General features: G+C 42.3%; 1 protein-coding gene across 1 annotated transcript in view; it reads left to right on the top strand.

Moving 5' to 3' along the window:
* Window positions 1-662: 662 nt before the first annotated feature.
* MMUT (methylmalonyl-CoA mutase) overlaps window positions 663-16555 on the top strand; it is a 37916-nt gene continuing 22023 nt past the window's right edge. The window contains exons 1-6 of the mRNA XM_034766675.1: window positions 663-1258; window positions 3146-3513; window positions 4975-5132; window positions 9119-9290; window positions 12775-13023; window positions 14867-14978. Of these exons, the coding sequence (XP_034622566.1) occupies window positions 907-1258; window positions 3146-3513; window positions 4975-5132; window positions 9119-9290; window positions 12775-13023; window positions 14867-14978 (1411 nt within the window). The 5' untranslated portion in view covers window positions 663-906. The remainder of the gene's footprint in view (window positions 1259-3145; window positions 3514-4974; window positions 5133-9118; window positions 9291-12774; window positions 13024-14866; window positions 14979-16555) is intronic.

Genomic DNA, 16555 nt, shown 5'->3' with positions numbered 1-16555 from the left:
CGCTCAATCCCCTCCCCCCTCCCGCTTCCCTTCCGCCCCGCGCCTCAGGGGGCCCCCGGCCGGTGTGAAACCACCCGCGACGTCCCCAAGGCTGTTGTCAGCCCCCCCGGGCTGCTCGCGAGGCCAGACCCGCCCTTCGCTGGAACCGGCCCGCACGGGGCAGGATCCCCGGAGTCCCCTGCCCAGCTTCGCCACGGCTTTCCCGGGGGCGGCGCCCCTGCCCGCCAACGCACCCCGGCCCTTTCTACCCCGGCGCCGTCGGGCCTGTCCCCCTCCCCCCCCAGCGCCTTTGCCGCTGTGCTGCCGGTGTATGATACCCCCCCCCCCAGCCGCTCCCCGAGCTGTAGCTGCGCCTTTGGTTTTCCTTCCGAAGGGCCCCGCTCGGCGCTTGTCGGGATTGACTCGCCTCTCGGGGGTTTCCGTGCTGGGGGGCGCGGGGCAGTTCGGGCTGGAGATGGGTAACGCCGAGGGGTGCAGTGTGGGTAGATGGGATTAAGTTCTCTTCGGGTTCCTATACCACGTTCATTTTACTCCCTTTATAATTAAAGTGGCCAGACAGCAAATGTGAATAATCGGGACGGGGGTGAGGGGTAATAGGAGCCTATATAAGAAAAACCCAAAAATCGGGACTGTCCCTATAAAATCAGGACATCCGGTCACCCTGTTTTATAGTTGTGCTGAGGTTGAGTGTTTCTTTGCAAATGGTTAAAGCAGGGGAGTGGGTTCCATCCTTTACTGCTGGCCGTGACTTGCGGTTGGAATTTAGGCAAGCCACTGAACTGCTGCGTGACTCAGTTTCTCCATCCGAGCTCTTCCCATGAAAGACCATATGGCAATGCAAAGTATTTATTTATATACTTCCAGTTTCCTCAGCTCGTCTCACGTCGGTGACCCACACAGGAAGACATGTTGAGGGCCAAGGGTGGGCTTCTGCGCCTCTGGCCACACCACTCCAAGATCATGTGCTGCTCCCTGCACCGGCAACCTCTGCATCCAGAGTGGGCTGCTATGGCTAAAAAGCAGCTGAAGGGCAAGAATCCAGAGGAATTGATATGGCACACCCCAGAAGGAATTGCCATCAAGCCTTTGTACTCCAGAAGGGACACAGAAGGTGTTCCTGAGGAGCTGCCAGGAGTGAAACCTTTCACTCGGGGACCCTATCCCACTATGTATACTTATAGGCCATGGACTATCCGCCAATATGCGGGTTTCAGTACAGTGGAGGAGAGCAACAAGTTCTACAAGGACAACATCAAGGGTAAAGCTAACATTTACCTTTCTATCTCTGCCTGCATAAAGGCAGCAACCTGGATGCATTCCAGGTTCAGCCTAGCAAGGATAGTGCAGATATCATGGAACAGTTTAGTCTTGTGTCATAGCCCTATAGGGGACAAATTTGCTGTAGAAAACCTGCTAGTTTTTTTGTCAGTTTTAGTTAAACTTTTAATACTCGTTCATCCTGGCACTCTAGATTTAAATATTATACGGTGCATTTTAAATATAATTACATTAGGGATGTAAATACCGTTTTAAAAGTTAACTGTTTAAACTATTAATATTTCATTTAAATGGTTAACAGATCCAGCCAGTGGGGCTGGGGCCGATCCAGCCAGCCGGCCCGGGGGCTAACAGTTTAGACGGGTTAACCAGTAAGACTAATGCCGGTTAACCTTTTACATCCCTAATTTACATGTTAGGAATACCTGAGGCAAGCCAATTTCCCAGAGATGACATTTTCAGGTTTTTGAGAGCAGGTTTTCCAATATTTCTTCAAAGTGTTAAATTTCCTAACAAATCTTTTCTATACAATGAAATAATATACTGTTATAACAGTCTGTATGTCAGAAGTAATTCAGCCACTGCTGAAATGAGCTACCTGGGCTCATTCCACCCCATCTGTTTTTTTGCCAGTAATACAACCCAAAAATTTTTTGAGGGGAAGGGCAGTATAATTTTACCAGTCAAAACAATAGTGAAAGTCCCATTAGCTAAAAAGTTCCAAATACAGAGTATTTATGTTTCACAAATTGTTCTTCAAAAAGGCTTTTTTATATAAATGTCCTCAAAACATAGTTTTATCACAGAGCAAGAATGCTACAAATACATTTTTATACAAGTATTTAAGTGAGAGTCTGACCTAGTTGTTGGCAAATGAATTTGCAGTCAGGGTTTTTGGTATTCCTGGTTCTGCCATTGGCTTGCTGTGTGACCTTGTCATGTCACATGTTTTCTTCACTAGTGGGTATATTAATGCTTAACCACCTAATCAGAATGTTTAATCTTGCTAAATTATTTGGAAACACTCAGTGAAAAGCTCTGTATAATTGCACTGCATGGTGGTGAAGTGATGATACTCTCAAACTAGCAACAATCCCCAAATTATTGGATGTTTCTGCAAACATGATCAGCAGTGAAAGAAGTTTACATCAAATTTCTATCATTATGTTTCAGAGATGACATTCCCGTGAGATGAATTGGGGGCAGTTCATATCTCTCTGAGAACTTAATGCTGAATCTCCTACACAAAGTGCAAATACAGGAGGAAAAGGAATCCTCCTCCAAACGTAGTGCTTTGACATGGAGCAGTTATATACCCACTTCACTGCCCCTAGTACAGTTCATGGGTTTTAGTAGCAGCTGGTATATGGAGAATGTAAGATTCTGGATCCAAATGGCAGTTTATATACTGGCTGCTCCGTGATACTGCCTGTGTAACACCATTAAATTCCCCATTCATAAATTCTGTGGTCGGAAGAGACCACTGCAATCATCTAGTCTGACCTCCTACATAACACACATGACACGGTGCACCACTACAGAGCTTGTTTCTGCTCCCCAGTGGAACCATGGCAGCTCCAGGCCTTTAATTCCCTACTTGGCCAGCATTTGACCCTAAAAGCTATTTTTTCATTCTCTGACCACAGACTCAGAGCTGCATTGAAAACAAAATTATCTTTACTACAGTAAGAGTTAGAAACTTTTGAATGAAAGTTTAAATTGCACAGAAACTAATAGACCTCCAGAGAAGTTTGAAGATAGCCTGTAACACCACAAATTGGATCAGTTGAGACCCTGACTACGTAAAATAAAGTTAATTACAATTCCTAAAGCAAACCTGTTTTTCTGTTTGTTTTCATGAACCTAGCTGGCCAGCAAGGATTGTCAGTTGCCTTTGATCTGGCAACCCACCGTGGCTATGATTCAGACAATCCACGAGTCCGTGGTGATGTTGGAATGGCTGGAGTTGCTATTGATACGGTGGAAGACACCAAGATCCTTTTTGATGGAATTCCTTTAGAAAAAATGTCAGTTTCCATGACAATGAATGGTGCAGTAATTCCTATCTTGGCCACATTCATCGTAACTGGGGAAGAACAAGGGGTGCCTCAAGCCAAGCTTACTGGGACAATCCAGAATGATATACTCAAAGAGTTCATGGTCCGAAATACATACATTTTCCCTCCAGAACCATCGATGAGGATCATTGCTGACATCTTCCAGTATACATCAAAGGTATTCTTTATTTTAATTCACTTCTATTATATTATTTATGCAGTGCTCAAATGTGCACAAGACACTTTACAGAACAAAGAGAAAGATACCATGGCAGCTAGTAACAAACAATGCAGGATGGGAAGTACAAGGATTACAATAATAAGATCATATATCAATGGGGTATATACATATTGATCATTTGGGGAAAGTTAGATATTAATCACTATCTGTAGACAGCAAGGAAGAAGTGGGATTTAGGAAGGATGTGCATGGTGCACAGGAGACAGCTTGACAAATAGGGATTGGGAGGCTGTTTTGTGCGTAAAGGTCAGTATGGAAGAAGACAAAGGTAGGAGACAAGGGAAGGCTGGGCCAGAGTGGTGCAGAGTCTTGAATACAAGGAGAAGTTTGATTTTTGAAATGCAGGACAAGGGGGAGCCAGTGGAGGGATTGAAAGAGAGTGGTTTTAATGATGGCTGAAGAAGACTGTTTTGGCTGTATCATTTTTAATAGATTTAAGGGGGGCAGTGTGACCATCAAGGAGACCAGAGGATGAGGTTTTAGTAATCGTGATGAGAGATCATTAAAGCTCAAACAACTAATTAGCTGTTGGGGCAGAAAAGTAGAAACAAACTGGCTACATTAAGGAGGAAAAGCAGCAGAATATCAAGGTGATGAGTAGTGTATAAATGCCTCAGTAGAAGATATGGCCAGAAACAAGTTTACTTTTGAAACGTAATTTACAATGAATAGGGTTGTCTTTAAGCATTATGGGCTAGATTTATAAAAGGACTTAGGCACCAACCTGCCACTACAGCTACCTAAATCCCAGAATCAGTCCCTGCTGGGATTCACAAAGGCCCTGCTCAGCTGTTCCTGAGCCCTGTAGGCACTTAAACTTGTGAAGAACCTTAGTTTTGCAGTAAATGTTCCCTAGGTGCCTGTTTCTGTTTCTGCCGATGCTGTTCCATGCGGTCAGCTGGACTTGTAATCCCCAGAGCGATCATGAAGTAGGAGAACAAAGGCATTCCTCAACCTATTTTGCCTTAGGGGCCTGATCCATTAAGTGTGCTCAGAACTCACTTACCAGATCGGGCCCCTACAGACAAGCTTACATAAAATGGTGACAGGGTGAGGGGGAGTAGGACCTCCCTCATAATTTTTAGCTCAGTCATTAGGGTACTCACCTGGGATGTGGCAGACCCCTGGTTCAAGTCCCCCCTCCACCTGAGTGGGAAAAGGAATTTGAACAGGATCTGCTGCCTTTCTGGTGAGTGCCTAGCCAAATGTTGAAGCTGTTCCACTGTGGATCATAATGAAAGAATGGTAGGGCCAAAGAGAGAGCAGGGATGGGAATGACTGTAGTATGGTGGTTAAGCACTCAGCATCATTGTGCCTAAGATTCTTTGCGAATCTAGCCCTACTAGCACAATTACATGATTCTGCTCTCCCTGCATTATTGCTTTTTTGTTTACACAGCACATGCCAAAATTTAATTCCATTTCAATCAGTGGGTACCATATGCAGGAGGCAGGAGCTGATGCCATATTGGAATTAGCTTATACTATAGCTGATGGATTGGAGTACTGCAGAACTGGAATCCAAGCTGGCCTTACCATTGATGAATTTGCACCAAGGTAAGTAAAACAAGCTCACAAGTACTTACCTGACTTTTGGAAAATGAATAGAAACTCTAGGTTTTAATTTCACGTTTGGACTCTGACATTTAAAACTGTGCTAGTAACGAAGGTAATATCCATATTACAAGCTGACTTTTTAACTAGCATAAGATTGCAGTGGCAAGGAGTGAGATCTAGTACGACAGACACTTAGGTTTAATCAACAGGTATGGCAGCCCTCTGGTGTCTTTTCATATTGTAGTTTTATTTATGCCTCCTTATATTCAACCAACAAAACACTGTTTAAAATGTTCTTAAAAATTCTATTAATATCACAAGAGAATTCACATACCTAGGCATGCCTTCAGTTATCAGTTTTCTTTAGTAGTAGTAATTTGTATTGGCTCCAAGGATTTTGTTCGAATCATAGAATATCAGGGTTGGAAGGGACCTCAGGAGGTCATCTAGTCCACCCCCCTGCTCAAAGCAGGACCAATTCCCAACTAAATCATCCAAGCCAGGGCTTTGTCAAACCAGGTCTTAAAAACCTCTAAGGAAGGAGATTCCACCACCTCCCTAGGTAACCCATTCCAATGCTTCGCCACCCTCCTAGTGAAAAAGTTTTCCCTAATATCCAACCTAAACCTCCCCCACTGCCATTTGAGACCATTACTCCTTGTTCTGTCATCTGGTACCACTTAGAACATTCTAGATCCATCCTCTTTGGAGCCCCCTTTCAGGTAGTTGAAAGCAGCTATCAAATCCCCCCTCATTCTTCTTTTCTGCAGACTAAACAATCCCAGTTCCCTCAGCCTCTCCTCATAAGTCATGTGCTCCAGTCCCCTAATCATTTTTGTTGCCCTCCGCTGGACTCTTTCCAATTTTTCCACATCTTTGTAGTGTGGGGCCCAAAACTGGACACAGTACTCCAGATGAGGCCTCACCAATGTCAGATAGAGGGGAATGATCATGTCCCTCGATCTGCTGGCAATGCCCCTACTTATACAGCCCAAAATGCCATTAGCCTTCTTGGCAACAAGGGCACACTGTTGATTCATATCCAGTTTCTCATCCACTGTAACCCCTAGGTCCTTTTCTGCAGAACTGCTGCCTAGCCACTCGGTCCCTAGTCTGCAACAGTGAATGGGATTCTTCCGTCCTAAGTGCAGGATTCTGCACTTGTCCTTGTTGAACCTCATCAGGTTTCTTTTGGCCCAATCCTCTAATTTGTCTAGGTCCCTCTGTATCCGATCCCTACCCTCCAGTGTATCTACCACTCCTCCCAGTTTAGTGTCATCTGCAAACTTGTTGAGAGTGCAGTCCACGCCATCCTCCAGATCATTAATGAAGATATTGAACAAAACTGGCCCCTGGACCGACCCTTGGGGCACTCCTAGATGCTGTCAGACTGACATCAGAATCACAAGTCCTGATCATAACTGCAAATTATGAAAAGTTACAAATAGAGATGGCACCGTAGACCAACTAGTCTATGCCCTGACAGGTATCCAATATTAAATTAATGTAACACTTTAGGTTAATCAAAAGGCCCGGAAGTAGTACATTCAATGTGTGCTTGTAACTTCCATTAATTCTAATGGGAGTTAAACTCTCACTGAATTGGGGAATAGACTCTTAAACCTTTGGATAGGAGACCCTGCATGCTGAATGAACTCAAAGATCAGGTCTTACAACATTTCAGCTCACTGTATCTTTTGTGTGAAGTAACTTCTCCAGTCCTCACATTTATATATTTAGACAGGTTTTCTTTTTGTGTGAAAGTTGCCATATTGGTGTCTCGTGAAAATTAAGACCTTCATCCACTGACAGATACGGCAACTATGTAAACTTCCCTTCATTGCCCTGTCAGAGTGCCTCATACCTGATTCAGAGAGAGCACTTTTAGGATCAAAAGGGTAACTGTCTTTGTGCCAGTTGCATCCTTGACACTTGTGAAACTTTCATGACAATGCATTGTATTTGAAGACTTTTCATTTCTTTTCTCTAAAAATCCTTACAAGCATTAAGTCTATGTGCTACATTGTGAAGTAGGTAATTACTGTTTATCTTGTTACACATGGGGAAACTGAGGCAGAGAGCAGTTGTGATTTTCTCAAGGTGACATGAGTAAGTGATACAGAAATGAATTGAACCCTGCAGAGTGAATTCCTAGTCCCCTGCCTTAGCCACCAGACTGTAAGGGTAATTTATGGCATGTAGATTTGTCTAGTAGGCACCTGCACTGATTCCACCATGTCATTTTACATAGGCTATCCATTGGAAACAACTTCTGCTCTATAGATGGAGGTGGATTAGATTCTTCAACATATTGTATAATTAAAAAGCTTTGTATCCCATTACCAATCCGTGAGTCTGCCAGGCCCCATTTCATCCAGTTTACTTTGGGGTAATTCAGTCTGTGTACCATGGAGTCTGCTGGAAGAATTATTGATGATGATATTGATAGGTCTCCTAGAAACTTGGTGAAACGATGATCATCAATGGGACACGGTAATGCTGGGGTACAAAATATGTAGGAGTGACATAGTAGGTTGTGCTGTTAGGGGAGTGGCACTATATGGGAGGGAGAGGAGAGTCAAATATAGCAAAAATCTTAAATGAAACAAACTATACCTTAGAATCTCTGTGGAAAGAAATTCCATGCTTGAATAATAATATAGCAGTAGGAATATATTACCGACTAATTGACTAGGATGGTGATAGTGACTGTGAAATGCTCAAGGAGATTAGGCTACAAAAACAGAAAACTCAGTAATAGTGGGGAATTTCAGCTATCATCATATTGACTGGGAACTTGTCCCCTCCGGACAGGATGCAGAGAGAAAATTTCTGGACACCATAAATGACTGCTTCTAGGAGCAGCTACTCTTGGAACCTACAAGGGGAGAGGCAATTCTTGATTTAGGCATAAGTGGTGCCTATGATCTGGTCCAAAAGGCGAATATAACTGAATTGCTTGGTAATAGCAAACATAATGTAATTAAATTTAACAACCTCGTGGGGAGGGAAATACCAAAGAAACCACCACAATAACTTCAAAAAGGGGAACTACACACAAATGAGGAAGCTTGGTAAGTGGAATTAAAAGGAACAGTCCCAAGAGTGAAATGCCTGCAAACTGCATGTAAATTGTTTTAAAACACCATAATAGAGGCTCAAATGTATACCCCAAATAAAAAAACAGACCCCAAAAAAATGCCACCATGGCTAAATAGAGTAAAAGAGGTGGTTAGAGATAAAGACATCCTTTAAAAATTGGAAGTCAGATCCTATTGAGGAAATTAGAAAGAAGCATAAACTCTGCCAAGCCAAATGTAAAAGTATAATCAGGCAGACCAAAAAAGAATTTGAAGAGCAACTGTCAAAAGTCTCAAAAACTAATAGCAAAACAGTTTTTAAATACACCTCTACCTCAACATAACGCTGTCCTCGGGAGCCAAAACATCTTACCGCGTTATAGGTGAAATCGCGTTATATCGAACTTGCTTTGATCCGCCGGCATGTGCAGGACCCCCTTCCCCCCCCCCCCCCCCAGCACTGCTTTACCGTGTTATATCAGAATTTTGTGTTATATCGGGTCGCGTTATATTGGGGTAGAGGTGTACATCAGAAGCTGCAAGCGTGCCAAATAATCAGTGGGGCTACTGGACGATTGGGGTGCTAAAGGAGCGCTTAGGGAAGACAAGGCCGTTATGAAAGAGCTAACAGAATATTTTTCATCGGTCTTCACTGCAGAGGATGCGAGGGTGATTCCCACACCTGATCCATTCTTTTTAGGTGATAAATCTGAGCAACTGTCCCAAATGGAGGTGTCAATAGAAGAGATTTTGGAACAAATTGATAAATTAAACAGTAATAAGTCTCTAGGACCAGATGGTGGTCCTAGAGATTGCTGTTCTTCCTTGATATAATGGAGAATTCTGGGAACTATATTGCTCATTATCCTGTACAATTAAAGTCCTGGACATGTGCTCTTATTGCAGACTGTCTTTCTTCTGGGGAATTGGTATGAACTTCTACATGGAAATAGCTAAGCTAAGAGCTGGGCGACGGCTTTGGGCTCAATTAATAGAGAAAATGTTTCAGCCCAAGGACCCCAAATCTCTTCTTCTAAGAGCTCATTGTCAGACCTCAGGATGGTCCCTTACTGAGCAGGTTGGATTTTGAATTTTAAATGATTTTCTACAAATGTGATCTTAGGAGTAAATCTATTCTACTGATTCATGCATACTAATATAGTAAAAGCTTTTTTATGCAGCATGTTGGGGAAATAGGGGGTGCCAGTAAGTGAAAAATGTCAGTTAACTAAGAGAGAGGGAGTTTGGGTGTGGGAAGAGGTGTGGGGTGCCGGATCCAGAGGGTGCTCATCTCAGGTGGCTCCCCAGAAACGGTGACCTGTCCCTGCTGTTCGTAGTCAGAAGCACGGCAGGCAGGTGTGCATGCTGCCTCCATCCACAGGTGCCGCCCCCACAGTTCCCATTGGTTGCAGTTCTCGGCCAGTGGGAGTTGCGGAGCCAGCGCTCGGGGCAGGGCAGGGGCAGTGCACAGAGCTGTCTAGCCATGCCTCTGCCTAGGAACAGCAGGGACAGGCCACCGCTTGGGGGAGCTGCCTGAGGTGAGTGCCCCCCCAGGTCCGGCATCCCGCACCCTCTCCCGTATCCTAACCCCCTCCCACACCCAGGCTCCCTCCCAGAGTCCACGCCCCATCCCCGCACCCACTCCCGCATTCTGAATCCCTCGTGGCCATTCCTCCACCTAGGAGCAGCAGAGACATGCTGCTTCTAGGGAGCCACACGGAGCCTGCCAGCCACACACCAACCGGACTATAAACTGAACTTTCTATGAAGATTAGAAATGCCGGTTTATAGAGCTTTCCGGTTGGTACAGGTCCGGATAACACAGCTTTTACTGTATGCCTATCTGTCTGTGGCTTTATTGAGACAAGCAGATTAGCAGATCTAATAGCTTTGTGGCTATATGATTTCCTCATTTACATGCTGCCCAGGATGCCTTTGTGACTACGTTAAGAGATCAGAATAAAACATTTCTCATTTAAAAATGTGGATTTCTTTCATCTGGAAACGTTTTGCATCTGACATAATCATATCCATACTTGGCATATCAGAAATTTAAGGGGCAGTCTCAACAAAATATGCTGATTCAGCTAGTATGGTGGAGACGTCAAATAAATTCAGAACTTAAATCAACTCCAGTTACAGGTTAAACTAGCGACAACTGCATACGATGGTGACTGATGTACCCTACTGGTTAGATAGAATAGAAGCTATTGTTTGAACATTGGCCAAGTGTTACTAGAATGCAGATTTACAAACTCTTCCCACAGCCTGTTCTGCCCAGTAATGTCCATGTTTGTGAATGGGCAGAATATAAGGGCTTTGTCTTAACAAAACTTGCATCAGTATATACTAGATAGGTTTAAAAACCAATATAGTTAAACGTGTTCCAAGTTGACTTGAGCTAAACCAAAATAAGTAATTCATGCACTTTTTGCACTGGTTTAACTATATAATTTTTTTTTAACTACTTAAACTTTCTTGTATGAATGAGCCTGAAGAGAAGTTCAGCTGCCCTGAATATGGCCATGTATGTTTCACATTTGTTATGTAAGAGAAATGTACAGACTTCCTCCTGGGACAGATAATGTGTGAAAGAAGTGCCCTAATGAGCAAATAAATTAATCCTAATTTCACCCCTAACGTGTACTTTTTTTTCTGGGCTTTCCTGTTTGCTTTCCATCTTGGCATCGTCCCTTAATTGTTTGTTTAGCATATGAGACTGGAAAGACTAAAGAGAGGAAAATCCTTCTGTACAAAATTGGAATTCATTTTTTGTAGTTTTGTCTAAATCTAATCACTCTACCAGACCCTCAGATAACCTCAGTATGTGTATTATCTGTGGAGAAGTAGAGCTGTGCCTGATTTTTAAATGAGTTCTATATGTGGCGCTTGATAAACTATGAACTGAAAAATGTTATTTTTATTAATTCTATAGTATTTATATAATGTTAACTTTTATTTGCATTCATCGTACTAATATGAGCATTCTATGGCAACTAATTCAACACAATCTTTTCAAAATCCTGTTGCTGTCACTTTTCCAAATGAAAAAGTAACCTAGCCTTTTTTGTGATATGCATAAAAGTATTCTCTATCTAAATTATTGCTCTAAACAAACTGAAAAAGTGATAGATTAAAAACTTTCAATAGGTTCAAGAGCAGTCAAAGAAAACACTAAGGGGTAGTGTGTAGAGCAAAGAACTGGGGGGGGGGTTGGAATTCCTTAGATTCTTTTTCCAACTCTTGGTGTATGACCTTGGACAAATCATTTATTTTTCTCTAAAATAAGTATAATAGAGAGGCTTTATTAACTGACTTAAAGCATCAGGGGGTAGCCGTGTTAGTCTGTATCTACAAAAACAACAAGGAGTCTGGTGATACCTTAAAGACTAACAGATTTATTTAGGCATAAGCTTTCGTGGGTAAAACCCTCACAAGAAGTGAGGTTTAGACCTGTCCTCGCTTACAGACAACCCCCCAACCTAAAGCAAATACTCACCAGCAACCACACATCACTGAACAAAACCACTGACCCAGGAACCTATCCTTGTAACAAAGCCCGATGCCAACTCTGTCCACATATCTATTCAAGTGACGTCATCATAGGACCTAATCACATCAGCCATACCATCAGGGGCTCGTTCACCTGCACATCTACCAATGTGATATATGCCATCATGTGCCAGCAATGCCCCTCTGCCATGTACATTGGCCAAACAGGACAATCTCTACGCAAAAGAATTAATGGACACAAATCTGACATCAGGAATCATAATACTCAAAAACCAGTGGGAGAACACTTTAACCTGTCTGGTCATTCAATGACAGACCTGCGGGTGGCTATATTACAACAGAAAAACTTCAAAAACAGACTCCAGCGAGAGACTGCTGAGCTGGAATTGATAGGCAAACTAGACACAATCAACTCAGGATTGAATAAGGACTGGGAATGGCTGAGCCATTACAAACATTGAATCTATCTCCCCGTGTAAGTATTCTTACACTTCTTATCATACTGTCTGTACTGGACTATCTTGATTATCACTTCAGAAGTTTTTTTTCTCTTACTTAATTGGCCTCTGAGTTGGTAAGACAACTCCCACCTGTTTATGCTCTCTGTATGTGTCTATATATATCTCCTCAATATTTATTCCACTCTATATGTGAAGAAGTGGGCTGTAGTCCACGAAAGCTTATGCTCTAATACATTTGTTAGTCTCTAAGGTGCCACAAGTACTCCTGTTCTTTTTGCGGATACAGACTAACACGGCTGCTATTCTGAAACCAGTTAAATGGCCGATACCTTTATAATTTGGCTATGTTTGTGGCTCCTCATCTTCATCTTTCAGTAGAAGGTTCCTTATATGCATCAACTTGGTTGCATTCATGTTACTGCTCTTTTCTTTTTCTAACTTGGCGGGTTTTTGTATAATATAAATTTTTATGATCCAATTATACCAAAAACTTAACACTTTTTTCAATGCATTTGTTTGAGGATGAAATAACCATGTCAGTTACATGGCAGCCACTTCATGCTTCAGAGATTTCCTTTTGCTTTTTAGGATCCCTACAACAATGTTATCCGTACTGCAGTAGAAGCAATGGCAGCAGTGTTTGGAGGTACTCAGTCTTTGCATACAAATTCATTTGATGAAGCCTTGGGTTTGCCTACAGTGAAAAGTGCTCGCATTGCTCGGAATACCCAGATTATTATACAGGAGGAGTCTGGCATTCCTAAAGTGGCAGATCCATGGGGGGGTTCCTACTTGATGGAATCCCTTACTGACGATGTCTGTGAGGCCGCTTTAAAGGTCAGTTGTGCTGTGGGTTTTTTAATTACAGGGGCACTGATTGTTTTAAGAAATGCCTTTTAAGTAGCTATTTGGTATGAGAGTAGATTCTTAAAAGGGATGTGTATTGCATTTATTTTTAAGTTCTCTACCATTAAAGTCCAAATCCAGCAAAGCACGTTACACATGAGTATAGCTTTAAATATGAGTAGTCCCATTGAAGTCAATAGGACTACTCACTGTCTAAAGTTACAGATGTATTTAAGTGGCTTCATAGAATCATATGACTGTAAGGGACTTCGAGATCATGTAGTCCAATCCCCTGCACTCATGGCGGGGCTACGTATTATCTAGGTCATTCCTGACAGGTGTTTGGAGATTTTTAAGAGCAGGTTAGACAATGATGGTGATTCCACAACCTGCCTAGGCAATTTATTCCAGTGATTAACCACCTTGACAGGAAGTTTTTCCTGATGTCCAACCTAAACCTCCCTTGCTGCAATTTAAGCCCATTGCTTCTTGTCCTATCCTCAGAGGTTAAGTAGAACAGTTCTTCTCCCTCCTCCTTGTAACAATCTTTTATGTACTTGAAAACTGCTATCATGTCCCCTCTTAGCCTTCTCTTTTCCAGACTAAACAAACCCAGTTTTTTCAATCTTCCCTCATGGGTCATGTTTTCTATACCTTTAATCATTTTTGTCAGTCTTCTCTGGACTTTCTCTAATTTGTCCACATCTTTCCTGGAATGTGGTGCCCAGAACTGGACAGAATACTCCAGTTGAGGCCTAATCAGCGTGGAGTAGAACAGAAGAATTACTTCTCGTGTCTTGCTTATCACACGCCTGCTAATACAGGATTTTGCTAGGTTAAGGCCTAGGAGAATACAGTACATATTTGGAATTAAACACATTCTAAAGGAAAATATTTCCACACTGGACAAATGAACCAGACCTGTTAAGTCTGGAGACTTCTGATTCTTGGTGCCCTTTAATAGGATCCTGATTGGGTGCTTACATCTCCCAGGGAAACTCAATTGGAAATGGAGGTGAGATGGTCCACCCATGTGCACACCTAAACTTCTACAATCTCAACTAAGATGCTGCAGTCTATAGATTACCTCAATCTACCTGAGACTGTAAGGATTAGAACTGTTTGTGGTTACAGCATCTCTTCCCCTCCGCACACACTTCCTGCCAAAAGACCTCAGGGGGGTGGAAGAGCATCTTAAAGACCCTGTGTGTAACAGGTGGGAGGTTTATGGAGTGGCTGTGGGGAGAGGAGCCGCAGGGCACAGCCAGCAGCAATAGCCGAGCAGGACTTGAAGATAACGTGATACAGATAACCATCATCCTAGCATGGACATGAGTTGCTTTACTTGCATGAGATGTCATTGGGACTACTTAAATGACTAAAGTTACATTTATAACCATTTGCAAGTTTGAGGCTTTAGGTCTTAATTCTACAACTGTCTCCGCATGAGTGGATCATGGGACTCTGTACAGAGCCCCATTAAAGTCAGTGTGACTCTGCATGGGTCCAGATGGCTGCCCAAGAGGAGTTAGTTGCAGGATGTGGGACTCAGATTGTATACTGTGCAAGAGCGGAGGTGAAGGAGCAGGAAACCTGTTTCTTATTGGCTTTGTAAAAGACCATGCATCAATACACTGTTTTTTCTTTCTGTGTGTAAAGTAAGAAAGCTAAATTATACAAATATAGGTAGATAGAAAATAGGTTTTTAATGTAAAGCATGAGACTTTTAGGTAATTGTACTAATAAGGATTTAGATAATACTGATTGTAAAAAGTGGGTTTCATGAATCTTGCTACTAACTATTCTCTTAATTTGTTCTTGTTATCTTTCTTAGCTTATTAATGAGATTGAAGAAATGGGTGGAATGGCCAAAGCTGTAGCTGAGGGAATTCCCAAACTTCGGATTGAAGAATGTGCTGCCCGAAGACAAGCCAGGATCGATTCTGGTAAGGGCAGGAAGTGGGGGAGAGAGAGAACTTAACTCCGGGGGTACACTGTTTTAAAATGTTATGTTTTTATTTGGAGATCTGAGCTTTAAACAGGGTTTTAATTAATTTTCACTTCTTAGACTAGGCATAATGGAATTAAATTAATAAAATGAGAAATTTTGGGTTAAATATCAGTGAAAACTTCCTGAGAAGGGTCTATTAGTCTGTGAAATAGTCTCCCACAGCAAGCCAAATTACTTGACATATTTAAAACTAGGTTAGACAAAACTTTAGACTTCATGGTGAAGAAATATCCTACAATGATTAGCAATGAACTTGCCTGAGTTCTGTAATAGTGTATCTTCAAAGCATATTGATGTAAAAATATAACCACCAGCAGATGTCATTAATGAATGTGGTGGGCAAAATTTCTGTCTGAGCCGTAAGCAACTTATGTTCTCTTATAACAATGACCAAGCTCCCATTGACTTGGATTGGAGAAGGTCCAGCCCTTTAGTGTATGTCTAACCTCTTAATCTCATTTCAAACATATAAAAAAAAGAAAAGGTACAGAAACCACCACATAAAGGAGCTCTATTATATGATCTCTTTTATTTGGAAAATACATTTAAAGGAGCTCTTTAATTCAGAGTAGTAAGGACCACAAACAGGGGTTCTGTGTCTTTTTTTTCCTCCCGAGGTGAATTTATGTTTAAATGGTGGTTATATTCCTTTAGTTAATGTGAGGCAGTTAATGTTAGTAGACTTTGGAAACACAACCTGTTATAAAACTCTAGTCAGCTGAAAATAGAATGTTTAATTTAACGTTCTTATAGAATGTTAAATTGTTTGGTCATACATTGTAGTTTTTGAGGAAACTGACTGAGAGTTAAAGGTTATTCATATTATTTGTCAAGGACTAGGACTCTGATTTAGAGATGAAAGTTTCCACACCCATCATACTTAGCCATCCAGTCCCCCCATCCTTTTTTTCCAATTTTGAAAAATCATGTGTGTCTATGTACTAAAATTGGTCAAAGTCTTCATAAGTGAACAACTTTTGCAGACAAAATCTAGCATCCTTCCATAGAGATTTTTAAGGTCAGTCTTGACAAAGCCCTGGCTGGGATGATTTAGTTGGGGGATTAGGTCCTGCTTTGAGCAGGGGATTGGACTAGATGACCTCCTGAGGTCCCTTCCAACCCTGATATTCTATGATTCTATGATCTTATGGACCCCCAGAAAGTGTTCACATGCACTGTGGACTACAGTCTGAGAATTTCTGCTCAGTAGTAATTTAAGATGTATATAGAACAGGGGTGGCCAAAATGGCTCGCAAGCCACATGAGGCTCTTTTACCATTAAAGTGTGACTCGCATTGCTCCTCCTTCTCTCCCCCTCCCCCCCCATTCCACCTACCAGACTGGAGCGGGGGGAGGGGGGTGCCTCAGCTCTCAAACTTCTGAAGACTGTCCTATGCGGCTCAGAGGGTCAGTAAGTTTGACCACCCCTGATATAGAAGTTGGCAACCTCATGCGAAGGATGTGGTGAACTTGTGACCTTGCATTGCCACACATTTCTTGCAAATACTAATT

This window comes from Trachemys scripta, chromosome 3 (genome assembly GCF_013100865.1).
Source record: "Trachemys scripta elegans isolate TJP31775 chromosome 3, CAS_Tse_1.0, whole genome shotgun sequence".
NCBI lineage: Eukaryota > Metazoa > Chordata > Testudines > Emydidae > Trachemys > Trachemys scripta.
The sequence above is the reverse complement of the archived record's forward strand: the minus strand, read 5'-3'. Positions and strand labels throughout refer to the sequence as shown.